Source organism: Falco punctatus (genome assembly GCF_963210335.1).
Source record: "Falco punctatus genome assembly, chromosome: 4".
Taxonomy (NCBI): Eukaryota; Metazoa; Chordata; class Aves; order Falconiformes; family Falconidae; genus Falco; species Falco punctatus.
This window is the reverse complement of record NC_137583.1, coordinates 116464577-116481384: the sequence shown is the minus strand read 5'-3', so window position 1 is coordinate 116481384 and position 16808 is coordinate 116464577. Positions and strand designations below refer to the sequence as shown.

At 42.8% G+C, this 16808-nt stretch overlaps 1 protein-coding gene across 1 annotated transcript in view; it reads left to right on the top strand.

Moving 5' to 3' along the window:
• LOC308062179 (ankyrin repeat domain-containing protein 26-like) overlaps positions 1-16808 on the top strand; it is a 46253-nt gene that overhangs the window by 27032 nt on the left and 2413 nt on the right. The window contains exons 13-21 of the mRNA XM_080383236.1: positions 185-398; positions 2530-2713; positions 3169-3315; positions 4497-5450; positions 6137-6249; positions 6666-6807; positions 8681-8962; positions 9661-9896; positions 10650-10881. Coding sequence (XP_080239362.1) covers positions 185-398; positions 2530-2713; positions 3169-3315; positions 4497-5450; positions 6137-6249; positions 6666-6807; positions 8681-8962; positions 9661-9896; positions 10650-10881 — 2504 coding nt within the window. The remainder of the gene's footprint in view (positions 1-184; positions 399-2529; positions 2714-3168; positions 3316-4496; positions 5451-6136; positions 6250-6665; positions 6808-8680; positions 8963-9660; positions 9897-10649; positions 10882-16808) is intronic.

The following is a 16808-nucleotide window of genomic DNA, read 5'->3' as shown; positions in this document are numbered from 1 at the left end:
GCTGTGCCCTGCGGTGGGTCCATCGAAACCGTCCATGTCCAGCACGGGACGACCCCTGGCTCCTTCTCACAGGGACCTTCCCACTACCGAGACCTGCCACCTGCACCTAATGCAGCAAAGCATTGAACAGCTTATACATTGGGCAGTATTTGTGCAGCTTTGTGTCTTTTCTGTCTCAAACCAGATTCTGCTACTTTGTTGAAACTGCAAAACATACTTCTTGAATATGAACAGAGACTAGAACGTGGGACAAATCGGTATACAGCTCTCTCACTCGAAGTAAGAGAATTGGGAGATGAAAAGAGGGAGTCACGGTTCAGAGCGGAGAAGACTCAAGATTTGAAATCCATATTGGCTCACCAAGAAGCAGAATGGAAAAGTGATACCCAAAGCCTTAAGTATGTAAATTGTGGTCTGATAATGTATTATCTTGTCAGTGGTTTTATTCCAAAAGACTCTGATGGTGCAGGCAACAGGATGAGAAGTTTCCAGTCTTTTGGGTTTGGGTATTTTGAATCCCGTGGGCCAGTTATGCTATGAGGTACATAATGTGAGAGGGGAAAAACGTCCGGATATCAGCTCCATGTACGATGTTCTGGATGTTGTTCTAACTTTGTTTTCTAGCAAGAGAAGAGAACAAGAGAATGTGTATGGGGAAATCAGACTTATAAGAGAGATTTGAGAGATGGTTGGATTTATTTTTTTTTCATTTTGTCCTTGCGGCTTCTGTTGGCCTATAATACTAGGGTTTCTGGTAACTCCACCCAGTGCAAGTCAAACCAGAGCTTAGAGCATTTGTTTGCTTACCTGTTTGTTTGTTGGAAAGGTCAAGTTTGGGATTGCCCCTTTCCCCACACTCCTGAGCTAGACCCGGAGGTGTGAGGTTTCTCATCGCTGTTGACATCACGTCAGACAGGGGTGGCCAGCAGGCACCGTAGGCAGTTCAGCAAGGACAACTGCAGAGCCCTGGCCTGGGAGGGGAGATCTCCTTGTGGTGATCCCCGGTGGGACGGCGTGGCTGGGGAGCGGCCCAGGCAGAGAGCGAGCTCAGCAGGAGCCACCGTGAGCTGGCAGCTGGGGCGGCCCGCAGCGGCCTGGGCTGTATGGAGGGCAGCAGTGCCAGGGCACTGGGGGCAGTGAGTGCCCACCCCTCCGCAGGGCTTGCTGAGCTGTGTCTCGAGCCCGGGGCCCGGTGTTTGCCCGCCCAGCCCAGGAGATCTTGCCCAGTCCGTGTGAGGTCGGCAGGGAGATGCCGGGCTGGCCCGGGGGCAGGAGCACCAGCCCTGTGAGGGGAGGCTGCGGGAGCTGGGCCTGGGGGAGTTGGGCCTCCCAGCGCGGGGGAGGGGGTTACGAGGAAGACGAGGCCGGTCCCAGCTTGGCCTGGGTTTGACTTCAGCAGGTGTTCAAAATCCTCAAACATCTGTCAAGTATAAAGAAGTAGTATTTTCATTCTAAGTGAATTCTCCAAGCAGCGTTAAATTTATACTTTCAAAAGTTACACTTTTTGCGAAATTACACTAGAAACTACATGTAAAGCTTTCTCCTTGCAATATACGCCATTCAAATACAAATGTTTCTGTCAGTCTTTCAAGTAATTTTAGTGGTGGTTGATTCTTGTCTTGCAGAATTTCTAAAGCAGGCTTTCAATTGGCAGTTCTTTCCTTACGTTGACACTTGATTATTTTTTTTTCTTGTTCACTGTTGTGAATATATGGGAAAAAATAGTCAAAATAATGACCAAATACAAAGCTGCTTTCTTGTTTGGGTACCGTGGGCACACCATGGACCGTTTTTTACCATGTCAGTGCTCATTGCTGATTGTTTCAGTTGGTAAAGAAGCTGACCTTCCATAAGGCTTTCCTTGTAAGTCAGCTTCAAAATGAAATTGCTGTAGTTTCTCCCAGAGGTAGATCCAACTGAGGTTTAAAACTGTTTTTAATCGTATTCAGCTTAAACCCCATGCATTTCTGAATCTGGTTTTGAACACTGACATCCTTCTCGAGTAAACAGAAACTGCTTGTTCTGTCTGTGGGCAGCCTTACAGAAGGCTTGCTGAAAAATTGTTGCCATAGGTAAGTGGCGTGCTGATTCAGCAGTATTACTTCTAGTCACTGAATCCGTAATATGTAGGCTCAGTATACTAAGAAAATGTATGTTAACCATAGTAAAAGTTTATGATGCTTTGATCCGATGAGACAACAAACTCCTTTTTCAACATAATGGCTTTAATATGAAGAGGATTTATTTTTTTATGATGGAAGTGTACACACTAGTGTGCATTTCCCTGTGTAACCTTACAAAAAAACTGGTAAATCAATCAATGGTTTATTTCCGTATTTTGTACAACTGATACCGTGGACAATGGAATGAAGTTAGAATTCTTCAAAAAGTTGAAAAGTACAGTAAAAATATGGAATCTGGAAACGTTTAAGTTTTTTTATGGTTTGAGTTGTCTCTGCAAGTTCATCATGTGGAACATCTACTTTTGTATCAGTGCTTTTGTTTCTCAAATACTCTGTTAAATCCCAGGTGTTCTTTGAAACAAGAAGAAGCAAAGAGACTCAGAGTAGAAGTGCTCTGTGAGAAAATGAGAGAAAAACTGCAAAGGAAAGACGATCAATATTGTAAAGAAAGGGAGGAGAAACAGAAACTTGAGTTACACTCAAGGAATTTAGAAATGGAGATAAGAACACTGAGAAAGCTCTTGAAACAGGTATATTAAATAATGAATTAAACACTTTCTTTTCTGCTTCTTTTCACTTGTATTCCAGTATGCCTAGAGAAGGAGGTGCTTTGTTCATGGAAGAGGCATTGGATAACTATTGCCAAATTTTGAGGGCAGTAGAGAACAGTTAGTTCACAATTGGTCTGTTGTTGTTTTGTTTTGTTGTTTTTTTTTGGCTTTGCAGTTTATTCATCCTCTTTTTCTTTTTCAGAATTTAGGTTTCATTTGTATTTCAGGCAAAGCCTGACTTTTTTCGAAATTACTACAAAACATCCTGTATTTCTTCTTCTTAAATTTTCAGAAGAAAATTAAAATTTATTCTTTATAGGTGGATTATCATAGCTGTGGGGAATCAAAAATCTTTTCAGGTATTCTGGGGAGAGTGGGAAGATGTATTGCTAGCTCTGATTTTTCTCGAGATGCAAGCAGTTGTATTACTGTAGGTTGAAGAGGAACATGATGAAACACAGACACAGCGCTCTCAGGAAAAGAGGGCCAGAGCCCTTCAAGAAGGAATTTTGAACAACCACCTTGGGAGACAAATGGAACTAGAAGAAGAGACAAGAAGATCTATAGGAAAAAATTCAGAGGTAAGCAGATATTTTTTTTCGAATAAGTCAGATTTCACCATATTTGTTTTAAAGTCATAATAAATCTTATATAACTTCCCGTGTTTCTTGATGGTTTATTTACTGTTTACCGGTGTAACTTAACTGTGTAAATACCTTTCCTGTTTTCTCTTATGTCTTTAAAAGTTCTGGAAAGCAGCATCACTCCTGTATGTACCTGAATTACTTGTGCAAGTCGGAAACTAATAGAACACACTATTTACCCCGTTTCTTAACCTATCTGTTATTTGTCATTTCACAGACATTTTATTATCACTTTTTAGGGTTTCTAGCAATGAGACACCTAGCTACCTATGTCAAGGTTGGCCAGGAAAAAGTTGTTTGACAGTGTTTGTGTTTCCATTGCTTTTTTTTTTTTTTAGTTATTCCCTTATTGAACTTACTTACTTCAAGTATGCCTTTCTTTTCCACCTCCACATACTGAAATTTTATGATCGAATATCAACAATGAATTCAACTCTCTGTAGGAGTTAGAGTAACTGGAGGAGAAAAAGCAACCATAAACACTGTATTCAAAGAGATCTTGAAAAGAGTTTACTGAATTTCCTAAGAATGTGCAGTGCTTGGAAGCCTTGTTTGTTCTTGGCTGTGCTGCCCAATAAATGTAGGATGAATGTGTTTAAGTCGAAAAAAGTTATACATATCATAAAGAGGAAATATACAGGACTATTGCATTCCGGGGGTGATTGAGTTTCATAGCTAACTTCCAGTAACACAAAAGGATAAGTGTTCAGAAGACATTTGAGAAGGAAAATACCCTTTCTAGCCTTGTTTTTACCAGATCTGTAGCACAACTAATTCAACCTTAAAGGCAATATTATAAAGGCATGCACATACAAGAAAGCACTGTCATTTTAAAAGCTTTACACTTGAGATGTTTTAAATAATTTTATTATTTGGTTGTAGATTTAAGGGGGTATTGTGTATTTGGGATGTTCATTTAGGTTTTAAGGATATGTTGCACTTCCGTTGTGTACGTACATTGTACATGTGCGTGGGTTCACAGAGTAGCTTATTGCCTGAAACTTCATCTTTGAAGTCATGCTTCAGTATTAGAAATGTTAAAATGCAATTTATTGCTGAAGTTTTTTTTGTAGATTCATTTCCCAATTGGCTCTTTATTCATGTTCCCTGTCATTCAGGAATCCAACACTGAGAGAGAAAAGGATCTGTTGTACAAGAATCAGTTACTACAAGATGAGATTGCTGTGCTAAGGCTAGAAATCAATCAAGTAAGACTTAGGCACCAGGAGGAAGAAGGAAAATCTTTAGAGGAAAATAAGACCTTGAAAGAAAAAAATGAAGCTCTCAAAAAGGAACTTAAACTGAACAAGGAAGCATTAACACAAACGGTTCTTCAGTACAATGCACAGCTGGACTTACTAAAGACAGAATCTGCAGTGCTGACTTCCAAACTTGAGCAGACAAACGAAAGTAAAGACAGACTAGAGACAGAAATCAAATCATTTCATTCCCGCCTGAATGCTGCTGTTCAAGAACTTGAACGTCATCGGTCATCAGAAAAGGATGCTGAACAAAGATTTCACAGAGAACGTGATGAATGGCATCGCTTGCAAGACAAGCTCCATCATGACCTCTCCGACACACAAGAAGCCAACAAGAGCTTGTCTCAGCAGCTGTGTAAAGCTGAAAGCAAAGCTAATAGGCTAGAAAATGAGCTTCACCAGTTGGAGCAAACCCTCAGAGAAAAAACTTTGCTTGTAGAAATGACACAAAAAGAATTAAGTCAAGCCCAGCGTCAGGCAAAGGAATGTGATCGTGCTCAACAACTTGAGAAAGATCCAGTAAGCGAACTTGTAATAAAACAGGAGTCCTTGCAGGAGCGATTGGCCCAGCTCCAGGGTGAAAACCTTTTACTGCGTCAGCAGCTGGAAGATACACAGAGCAAGAGGATCATGAAAGAAGAAGTAGTGAATGATGTGCAGGACCGGTTTAATGATACTCTGAACAAACTCAGAGCTGATAGGGAAAAGCAAATTTATCTCATAGAAGAGCAAAACAAGGATTTAAATGCCAAGTGTACTGATTTAAGGGAACAAGTCTTCGAATACGAGACTGACAAAGTAGAAAGAGAGGTAAAGGATATGCTTAGAAAGAACAATTTAAAGTTTGTCCGTTCTTGAAATTATTTTGTTTCTACAGTGTACCTGGTATGTTATGTGCATGGGACCAAAGAATACTGATTTGTTCTGGTTTGTTATGTTTCTCTCGGAATTGCGGAAGGTTTTGGCAAACGGGATGTTAGTCCTCAGATCTAAGCAGAGAGCAGAAAAAAGGTATCCAAGTCTAAGCTTTGGTCAAGAAAGGTGATTCTTCTTACTTAGTTCATAAAATGTTGAAGAACTCCAAAAGATCAGATTCCTCTAGAAGCCCCTGCCTGCTGGTTGGTGGAAGATCCCATGAAAGCTTTAGATGGGTCAGTGTTGTCCCATGAAGTGCATACCTACGTAATCCCTACTGTGAGCAGAGGCACTGCCAAAAGTGTTCTCCAGCATCTTTTCCACCTTTTTGTCTAGAAGAGGATGGCCTTTGCTTCAGCGAGGGCATCTGTTTCTGTAGTTACGTATTGGTCTGTTTGATGTGAAACCTGAAGGGATGGAATATCCTCAGGAATTCTGTCCTGTGGCATTCTGTGGAACGTGGCTAACAGATAGAGATGTCCAGCAGCTTCTCTGTGGAGAGCGCCAGATGCACAGACTGTACGTAGGTATTTTTCCTGTGCTCTGTGTGTGTGATACATCTTTCTTTTCTCTTTTGAAAGTGTGAGAGTGAAAGAAAGGAAGTGAAGAAGCTGGTAGAGTTGAAACACGCAGTTGAACTACGTCTGGACCAAGAAATGAAAAGAAACCTCGATCTGCAGAAAGACTGTAAGAGGTACGGCTTTTTAGCGTGGTGAAGAGGTATCCCTGCGTAGAAGTCATGTTTTATTGAACTGTAATGTAAAAAATAGGTGTACCTAACTGTGAGCAGATGCCAGCCTCGCGTTAGTTCTTGCAAGGTACTTCTGTACACCAGCCCCTAGTTTTCAATAGCTGCCAAAACAACTGCAGATGCACGTTGCCCTGCAGTTCTCCGGGGAAAAAGGGAGTCTTTCATTCCTCTTTTCAGGTGAAATCTGGACTCTCCAAGCATATGTGGCACAGGAATACTGGTTTTTCCTGGTAATTCCTGGTGTGTCAAGCATGTTAAAGATGAAGCAAGCCATGTCTGTGCTGTTTACATGAGAGTATGTGAAAAAGTCCAGTTTTGTTTCTTTGCTTCATTGTTTTTGTGACTAATTTGCTGTGCAGGTTGAAGAGGCTGCTGTGCAGGGCTACGAAGAAACTAAGGGTGTATGAGGAGAGAGGGGGACTGTCCCAGCTGAATTTGCAGGGAGAAATGAAGAACGGGTATTCTGAAATGGTCAATGAAGCTGACAGATTAAGAGCAAAGGTGAGCTTTGCTTTGTTTGGGTTATTTTGGTGGTGGTGGTTTTTCTTTTGGAACCTCTGTTCTTTCTTCGTACTTCTTTTCATGTTGTTGACTTTGACTTTTGTTTTCTTGGCTGTATTTCTGAAATTATTTGGCTGGTTTTTGATGTTCCTTCTATGGTCACAGTAGTAGGCGACTGTAATACTGATGTAGCTCTTAGGGGTAAAGATGGAAGTGTTACGTACACAGCAGTATCTGCGAGGGCGCATCAGGGGTAGGCTGTCCTGCAGAGGAAGGGCAAAGCAAGAGCCGCAGCAAGGCTGGCAGGGTCTGTGACCACACGGGCCAGGGATCAGCCCCACAGGCCCTCACCAAGAAGAGCAGAAGAGTTCTGGGGACAGTTCTGGGGACAGTAAGCAGAGTCCTCCAAGAGTGCAGATCACCAGGCCGGTCCATAGGGATGGGCAGGTCTGCAGTCCTACTGGAACGTCCGTCCATGGGTGAGGGCCAGGGCTGAGAGCAGTGAAGGCCCAGCACAGGCCTGGCTGCAGCTTGAGGCCGTGGCAGCATCGTCGGGCTCCGACGGATGCATTCCCTCTCGGAAGAGAGGGGAGTAATGCCACCGTCACTCGGAACAACTCTGTGCAGTTGGCCTTGCCCAAGGTCACCCCCTGAAGCCTGTCTCGGGCACGAGTTGAGCAGGAGGCAGGTGGGGGTTTGCTTTTCGGAATGGTGTCTTTGCTTCCCAGGGCACGATGCAGTGTGAGGTGATGCAGAAAAAATGAATGCAGTAACTTATTGCTTACTAGTAGCTGACTCAGTCCGTCTTTCCCTTGTCATGGAGACCCAGAAACGCTTTTGAGGTTGCTCTGGCTGTTTGGTAGCATGGAACCTTTTATCTGCTTCTCCGCTCATTTGTTGCTAAAGTAGCTGTGTTTCAAAGTTATGCTCCTTTTTAGAAGATACTATTGTAGAATGAGTCAACTGCCTTGAGAGTGGCTCATTTTTAGTTCACAGGTTAGCAGCATATTTGTGTTCCTGTTGGAAGAGCTATTTTGAATGACAGGGAACGGAATTACGTTTGGGCAATTTTAAATAAGTGTAAAGTTTCTACGTATTTTAGAGACTCTTTCAAGTGTTGACTCTGCTGATTTCCCCCACTTTTTTAAAAACAAAAGATGATGGGATATCATGTTTTATAGTTAATAGGTATAGACGATGGATGTTTCTGGAGGGGGAAAGAAGGGGATAGAAGCTGTAGTTGACCATTGGGACCCATGGGAAGTCTGATATTTCCTGGAAATCTTTTGAAAACAAACTGTAGCTTTGACCTAAAGAGACTGTCTTCTGCCACCAGTGCTGCAAAAGCGGTGTTCTGAACCACTATTTCCAGATCTATTAGCGTAATGGAAGGAAAGGGTATCCGTTTCTTGTCTTGTCAGTTCTGTGATGAAGCTTTGACCGTGTGACAGCATGTGACAGTTCCTCTGAAGCATGATACATGGGGTTTTTTTCTGATGAAACCAGAATGTGGCGGTGATGTAACTGGGTATGGGTGTGTTTGATTTCCTATGATCGTATGAACATCTCGCAGAAGAATAGCCCTAGTGCTTTTCAGCCTAGCCCTGCGGGTGTAATGCCGCTGGTTTGGTACCTCTTGGTCTGTGACCCACTGCAGAACTGAGGAAGGATGGGAACCTGAGGAATGCTGTCAGAAATGATGTGAAAGCTGTTCTTGTTTTAAAAGAAGAGCCTGGTTTCGCTTTTGTTTTAACACTGAATCAGCAGATGGTAAATACAGTGTTGATGGCCAACTCCTTTACCAATTTTCACAGATTTGACTAATTTTAGATCCCTCTGAGTTTCCTGTTTTTTTCCCCTTTTCTGTCTACAGGTTGATGAACTTTCCCAGCAGCTGGAGATAGAGTCTAAAAAAGGCATGCAGCTAGAAGCACAAAATCATGATTTGCGAGAGGAGTTGTCCACCATGCGTGGGAGCCATGAAAAACTGGAAAAGAGCAAAAGCCAGCTGAAAGAAGAGGTGGCTAATCTCAAACACCATATGGAGACTAACATGGTGGATCGCAGCCAAATAGAACAATACAAAAGAGAGGTGGAAGAACGAGCTGCACAAGAAATAAGGCAAAAACTGCAAGAAGTCAATCTGTTTTTGCAGGTAAGTTAATTTCTTGTGTGTGTCTGTTATAGACTTCTGTTTTGGTTGTCATTTTTAGGGGTGGTGGTGGTACCTGATTCCATGTATTACGCTGTACTTCTGTTTTTCCTGAAGGGCAGTGGGAGAAGGGAATATGGTTGGGCAAGATGCTTTCATGGGTGTGCAGTGTGCCTGCAGGCCCTGAATCAAAAACTTGCCCAAGGTAGGTTTTCATTTTGCAGTTCTTGGAGGGGTATCACTGTCCACTGGTCTGTTCTCATTGTTTAGGTCTTGTTGTCATTTTTTATCCTTGAATGGGTATTGCAACTTAGAGTTGTCACAGCCAGCCATACACATCTTCCTTAGTCATTGCACAAGGGGCAACGCTCAGAAAAGAAGTCGCCAAAGCTGCAGGGTGGGGGCTGGGGGTGCGGCATCTCCATGATTTCTTTGAGGAATGCTATGCCCTGTCCTACAGAGATAGTGTTCTTCCATCAGTAGCTTTGATGAGTAATAGTGCTAAGATGGGGGTTCTTTCTGAATGAAAAGAATCATTTGGTGTGGTAGTTCCAGGGTTCTGCCCTGGTCGCTGATGGCAGTGAGGAGGCACAGTTGCCTTGCTGAATAGAGCTGGGCCCTTGAAATTGGGTGCACACAATTGACTGGCGAGGAGAGTTCTCTTTTTCTTTGCAGTGGTTGAAAGTGTCTATCTACTTCAGATGCAGGCAGCCTCCCAGGACAGATTAGAACAAGTCAGAGCCAGTCGTCATGCTTTGCTGACAAACCAGCTAGAACACAGAATTGGAGACCTCGAACGTGAATTGGACAGGATAAAAAATACCCAACAAGACAGTATTTTTCAAAAAGAATCTGCACAGGCAGAAGCGGAAAAATATAAAGACCTGTATCTGGAGGAAGTTAAAAATGGAAGATGCCTAGCAAAAAAACTGGAAAGGTAAGTCCCTGCTCTTTTGGGGTGATAATAAGATACTACTTTTTCCTCAAGCAGTTTTCTTCATTAAATACCTTTTCTACATCTGGTCAGCATTATGCATAAGGTAGCATATTTGTGATGAAAGTACCTTAAGGCTCCCCCCTGTTCATTGGAACTATCTTCATTTCTCTTCAGTGTTCCAGCAGTAACACCACCGATCATGGGCGTTAATAGGGTATTTTTGAAGTTGAGTTTAACAGGCAGCCTTTTTGCCAGTCTCTAATCTCCTCTTCTTACTCTAAGTATGGCAGAAAAGATAATGTCATGTCCTTTACTGCTTGAATAAGGATAGGCCCTTCAGAGAACGGCATTTGATGCTATGAAGAAGAACAACAAAAATCTTTTGGCTTCCATTTTAGCCGCATGTCATAGGTTTCAGCTTTCTTTGGGAAAGGAAGGGTAGCCCAGAGTTCTTATGCAGGTGATGTACCTTTCAGGAAGAGCTATGTAAACACACGGTGTGCACAGACTGCTTTGAGGCCTTAATGCTGAGAAGTCCAAGGTATTGGTTAACTCTTGCTGCTTCTTGCAGGTAGAGTGACTACTTAGAAATAGGCTCTCCAAAAAAAAAACAGATCCAGTTATGGAGATTTTTTTGGACTCTCTTAATCCCTTCCACTTTCAGAAGTCAGATAATAATCAAAGACCTGGAGGGTAACTTTGCGGAAGTGTTATTACCAAAGATAATTCTTTGTATGCTTCTGAATGTTTCAGAGCTAATGAGAGACTAGCAGAAGCCAACGCTAAGCTCCTTCAGGAGTGCCATAGAAGCAAACCTTTAACTGCAAGCAGCGCTGTCAGTGGTCCAGTTCTGTATTCAACTGAACTGGGACATATTAGCAACAATCCGGCACTGAATAGAAGTCTAAATCTAGCAGGAAGCTTCCTAACCCCGACCATGAATACGTTACCGTCAAGAAACAGAGTTGAAGCCTATGTGGCTAAGGTAAGCGTTTTTAAATACTGTTCTCAACTAGTGTTGAAGAGTATCTGTAAGCAAGGTTGTGCTTTTCAGTCTAAAGTTAGAATCCATTTCTAGTTCCAAACCATATGCTCTAATATGCTAAACCAAATTGCTCATCAAAACAGTACACAACTAGGTGGTAGAAACGAAGACTTTTGGTCATCAGGGTTATACAAATTTCCAGAAGTGCTCAAAGACCAAAAAATACTGAGATCTAAATGACGGACTGCGTAACAACATTCTTTTCCAAGAGAAACTGTGATGAAGAATACTGTGGCATAGGAAGCTGCCAAAGAAGCTCTTCAGTAAAATTTAGTGCCGATGCCCCATCCCTGGCAGTGCTCAAGGCCAGGCTGGGTGGGGCTTGGAGCAACCCGGTCTAGTGGAAGGTGTCCCTGCCCATGGCAGGGGGCTTGGAACTGGATGATCTTTAAGGTCCCTTCCAACCCAAGCCATTCTGTGGATGACCTTTTTTAAAACAGCTAACTTTATGATGAGTGCAAAATCCCATCAGACATCTTTCTTTGAGACACCTTTTCCTCCTTCACTGATGTTCATGCTAGCAGTTTCTTCACCGGAACTTGTTTTAGTACAATACCAACAAAGGGATGCTTCAAAACTAGGATGGTATGAACAGGACACGTAACTTCTCACTTGAGTGCGGGACGTATGCTGTGCATAGGAGGCATTTGATTTTGTGGGTCCTGCTATGTGGTGTTATATGTAACTGCTCCTCAGGAAGTCTACAGAGCTTTCTGATTTTGTACAAAAGCTGCAACCTCTGCGTACCTCTGGTCAAAGTATGCCCTGTAATTAGCAGTCAGCATGATAGCACATCCCTCACAGACGTAATATCACGTAAACGTGATATGAGACTTGGAAACCAGATGTCAGTCGTTGTAATCCGTTTCCCACCTAGCATAGGACTGAGGCATGGGCAAGCTTGCCTGTTCAGTCAGTGTCTGTCCCTCGCATATTCTGTTGTTGAATGGATGTGAGAAGCATTCGCTCACTTTTAAGCCTTACCCTGGTTCGGTGGTCCCACCTACACTGGAAAGAATCCATTTAAATAACGTGTCTGCATACTGTGCCTGGCTTAAGAAAAAGAAAAAAACAAACCAAACAACAAAACAAAAATGGACAAAGCGGTGTGTAGGTAATGCGTAGCAGCGGCAGTTAAGAGATGAACTTTTCTGTATCGTTGCGAATGTGTTTTTTGTGTCAGAGGGGTGGACATAACGCTGCATAAAGAACATGGGAGGCAATTAGTACTGTACCACCTGCAGGGATTATTCTGCACGCAAGCAGCAGAAAGGAGGCAAAATTCAGGGATCCACTACAAAACTGAAGTAAGGAGAAAGCCAGGACAAGGGAACAAGAGGGACAGGGAGCAGGGAGCACGTGAGGGCAGGGGAAAAAGAGAGAGAGATGGGAGCGAGATGTTACAAGAAGAAAAAGGCAAAGGAGGAAACCATCCCACTTCTAGGAAAAAAGCTGTCCTAGTTTAAAAGAAAAGGGTTTAACAGTTGTGGTTTCTTTTTTTGAAGAAGAAACAGGAAAAAAAGAATAACCTCCCTGTTACTAAATCCAGCTGCACATCTCTTTATGATATTTCTTCCTGTTATCACCAGTTAGGGAACAACTGAGACTAATTGTAGTGGCACTGCCTGTAGCCTGAAGTCACCTGACATTCAGTGTATTCAGGGAAGTCTTAAAACCTGGTCTTCTCTGGAGTCCTTCAGAAGAAAGGAACTGAGTTCTCAGAGGTGCAGTAGTTGCTAGAGGACTAGGTGAGTATTTCACTTAGAACTGCAGGCTGAATTGTTCTCAGTCGGGTGCAGTATGCATCTGAGAAAAGAGGATTGAATTGGAACGTAAGACTTTGAAGTCAGGAAGTAACAAAAGGGAAAAACTGCATGTATCCCTCTGCATACAATAATGGGTGGCAAATCTCAATCAGTTTCCAAGTGCAAAATCACCAGATGCACAGTCTGTGCTGTCATTTCCGCAGGAGTCCCGTGCCATTCAGGAGGCAAGTTGGAGCATGAGGGAAGAAATCAGAGATTATAGTTTTAGTCTATTTTGAAATGCTTTGCTGGTTGTGCTGCCTAGTATTCTGTCTGTTCACCAGACTGTTTCAAAACAGAAGAATTTCTCTGACTCTAAGCCTTTTCTTCACTGTTTACTTCAGTTATGCCTCAGCTTTGTTTTCCCACTAACCTGGTTCCCTTCTACAGAATTTGCCTTGCCTTTAAATTCAGGATGCGCAGTGCTGCCTTGGCTGGAGATGACACATGTTTCTGCCACTGAAGCTCTAAATGACAGGGAGTTAAGAAGCTGAAATTGCAGTGTGCCTCAGGCAGTCCTTTGAGGCTTCTTTTTTTTAGTCAAAGCTCTCTGCAGATTTGGTGTTCCTTGTAGTAGCTTCCTCAAGGTGAGAAGGGCTATTGGAAGTAGGGAACATGCCAGCCATTCTGAAGGGGAAGATGTTTGTGTGAATTTCGTTTGTGCAGAAGCTTTGAAATAGCTTCAGGGGCAAAGAGGTGAAAATAGTTCACACTGCTATTATTCAAAATGATGGTATTCATTCATTGGTCCTGCAGCTGTTGGAAAAAAACCTGGTAAATGATGCTGACAAGAGGAAGAAGTGCTCCAGTAGCAAGTGGACACAGTTTCTTCTTTAGACTTAACTAAGGAATTTGGTGTTTAAAGGCTTGAAAGATTGCACCGTTTTCCTAAACATTAAGCATGACTATCAGTGATTACACATAGAGCCGTACATGTTGAAGATGGTCATATCACAAGTTCAGCAAAAAATGAGCGTGTTATTCTTAAAAAAGCATAAAGAAATGTGTTCCATTACAGTATAGCCCCTTCCCCTTTATCAAATATATACGCTACAGAAATGAATAACCTTGAAGTGCAAAAGTATCTTTAAAAATACAAAAAAAGTTCATATTGGCACAAGCTTATTAACCAGTAGAATCCCAATCACATGCAATGTCTTCGGGTTTTTTTGGTGTTTTTTATTTGTATTAGAGCTTCAGTAATGTGGAATAAATTACAAGTACTTGACAAATTCTGTGCATGTAATTAGACAGTGACCGTAGCAACTAGCAATTCAGTATTTCAGACCTGCTCCCTTAGTCCATAGACTAAGGCAAGGAATGTCTCCTGCAAGTGCTGCAAGGAGGTTTTGGGACTGGAGTCCTGTTGTTAGGTTTAACAAATGTCAAGCTTAAATCCTAACAGCTGTGCCAAAGGCTGGTGAAAATGAACATGGGTGTCTTGACAGACAAGAACAGTGAACTCTGCAACCAGGGTGAATCAGTGGATAAATGAAACCAGTTTAATGTGGGAAGGGAAATGTCTGCTTCCTACTTCATCTTCCAATTTCTGTTCCATTTCTGATTTGGCTTTCTGCACTCTTGTAGCAGTCTTTGTTGTTAGCTTTTTTACTTGCTTCATTTACATGTAGGCCACGTTCTTGTTTCTCACTGAAGACCTGTGAACTTCAGGCCGTTTTTCTTTCTTCTTCAGCTCCTTCATCAAAAATCTGTCCGCCTCTCTTCTCTGCAGCCAGATACATGGCAAGGTTTGCAGCCAGCATTGTTTAATGTTGGGATGGTATTTTATACTGGAAATGTTGTCTGTTTATGCTGTTAGGTTTTGATTAAAACTTACTGATGTATTCACATTTTCCTAACACTGCGCATATTTTGAACTTTAGTTTGTCCAAGTGAAAGAATGACTGCTGCAGGGGACTTCTCTGCTTTATGTATTTGTAATGCAATGGCTTCTGTGGTAGTTAACCATCTGTGAGATGTAATGCAATGGCTTCTGTGGTAGTTAACCATCTGTGAGATGATAGTCTATGGATTTAATCTGTTATAATGGAACTTTGAGCTCTAGGAGTAGGCTGGTTTACCCTCCTTGCCACTTCTGATATACAAAAAGTTCTTGGTGGTCGCAGCAGTTGTGTCTAGGAACTCAACTTCAGAACAGTACTGGTACTCCAGACTCGGAGCATCATTTCACGGAGTCTTACAGGATCCAGCTTACTCTGTGCTAAAGCAGCCTGTGTGGATTAGTAAGTCAACACCACTTTCTGAAAAAGAACTGTTGAGAAGGTGCCTGCTGCAAATGAACACCTGGTGTGTTACCGCCTGAAGAGATGTGCAGTGAGGTGAGAAGTACCTGCTCAGGAGGTTTGGGACACTCAGCTGTGATGCCTTTCCCAGGGGGTTGGGGGGAAGGAGAAAAGTGGAGGCAAGTTAAGGTCCTCGGAGGTGTATTTTGCCTGGCTCTTCATTCATTCCCTTTTCAGAAATCAGTGTGTTGGCTTTATTTCCACCTATTTCTCTTCCCTCAGACATGGATGAGAATCACAAAGACATTGATGGAATGAATAAGAGGAAAACAAGACCTTTTTCTTCTCTTGATTGATTCGTACATGTTGCGGAGGGTCCTGTGGACCTTCTAGTCATTGTGAAGACTCAGGAAACCAGGGAAGGTGGTTTCTTCTAACACCACTAACTACTACGACTTTGCTTGGGCTTGGTCCTGGGTTTGGGCCGTATTTTGGTCTAGGCATTAGTTTTCCTGCTTTTTTCTGTTACCTGTGTCTCGTCTCAGGAGTTAGGGGGTCCTTTCTCCCCGGAATTTTGCTTCTGCTTGTACCTGCTTGAAAACAATTAGAAATTTGGGGGGTCCTTTTCCATTGTTCATGCAGCTCTGTTGGCACAGAGTATTTCAATGAAGTATCACAGAGTGGTGCTTCTCCTGCAGGATCTGGTGAATGTGGTCCCAGCTATCCCTGTGTTCCTGGAGAGAGAGCCCTTCCCTCCGCTTCGCTGGTTTACAGCCCCGCTCCTTTGACCCTTGCAGTTACTGCCTGTTACTGCTCCTCTTGTGAGGGTAAGCAGAGTGGTTTCCTTCCTGAGGCTCTTGCTCTCTCTGTGCTGTTGAGTACCCTGTGCAGTGTTTCCGTTCTTGTTGTTGTTGTTATGCTGCTAGGTGGGTCTGCTCATTTCATAAAATAAATGCTCCTTCCCCCAGGAATTCAGTACTAAAATCAAGAGAGTCGCAGAATGAGTGAGGGGAAGGGGCCTCTAGAGATGATCTAGTCCAACGTCACCCCTGCTCAAAGCAGGGTCAGCCACAGCAGGTTTTCTCACTGTTCTGTCAGCCAGGTGTTATACATCTCCAAGGATGGACACTCCACAACCTTTTCTGGCAACTTGTTCCAGTGTCTGTCTATGCTTACAATTTTTTTAAAAATAATAATTGTAAAAATCCTTGTGTTAAAATTTCCTCTATCTGGATTTGTGCCTATTCCTCCTGTTCTTTTGCTTGGCACCGCTGAGAAGAGTCTGGCTCCATCTTCTGTACTCCCCCCACCAGGTATTTATACACATAGATAAGGTCCCTCTGAGTTTTCCTGTTCTCCAGTAAAGAAACAGTTGCAGCTCTCAGCCTCTCCATATAGCTCACGAGGTCCAAGCCCTGCAGCATCTTTATGGCCATCGTAGCCCTGGAAGCTGTATGATATCTGTTTTGAAATTCACTTCTGCGTGTCACAAATTTGATGGAAAAAATGTAGGAGTAGCAGGTATCATCAAATGTAAACAGCAGCATATAGCGCTTGGACTGTGACTCTTAAATTAAGAGGTGTGATTCCTTCTTGTGAAGGCTTCTGAAGGCAGAATCATAAGTGAGAATAACTTAATTGGTAACAATACCCACTTTCTAGGGGAGAAGAGGCGTAAGTGCTCCTTTGTAGTGATCCAGGCTGATTCCAGCTACATAATAAACCCCACAGCACTCGCTGCGTAGAAGCTGTAGCTGCGGTTGTTTTTCTTAGTACACAGTTTGCAAGAAAAAATTGTGTGTGCTTTTATGTTTTTATA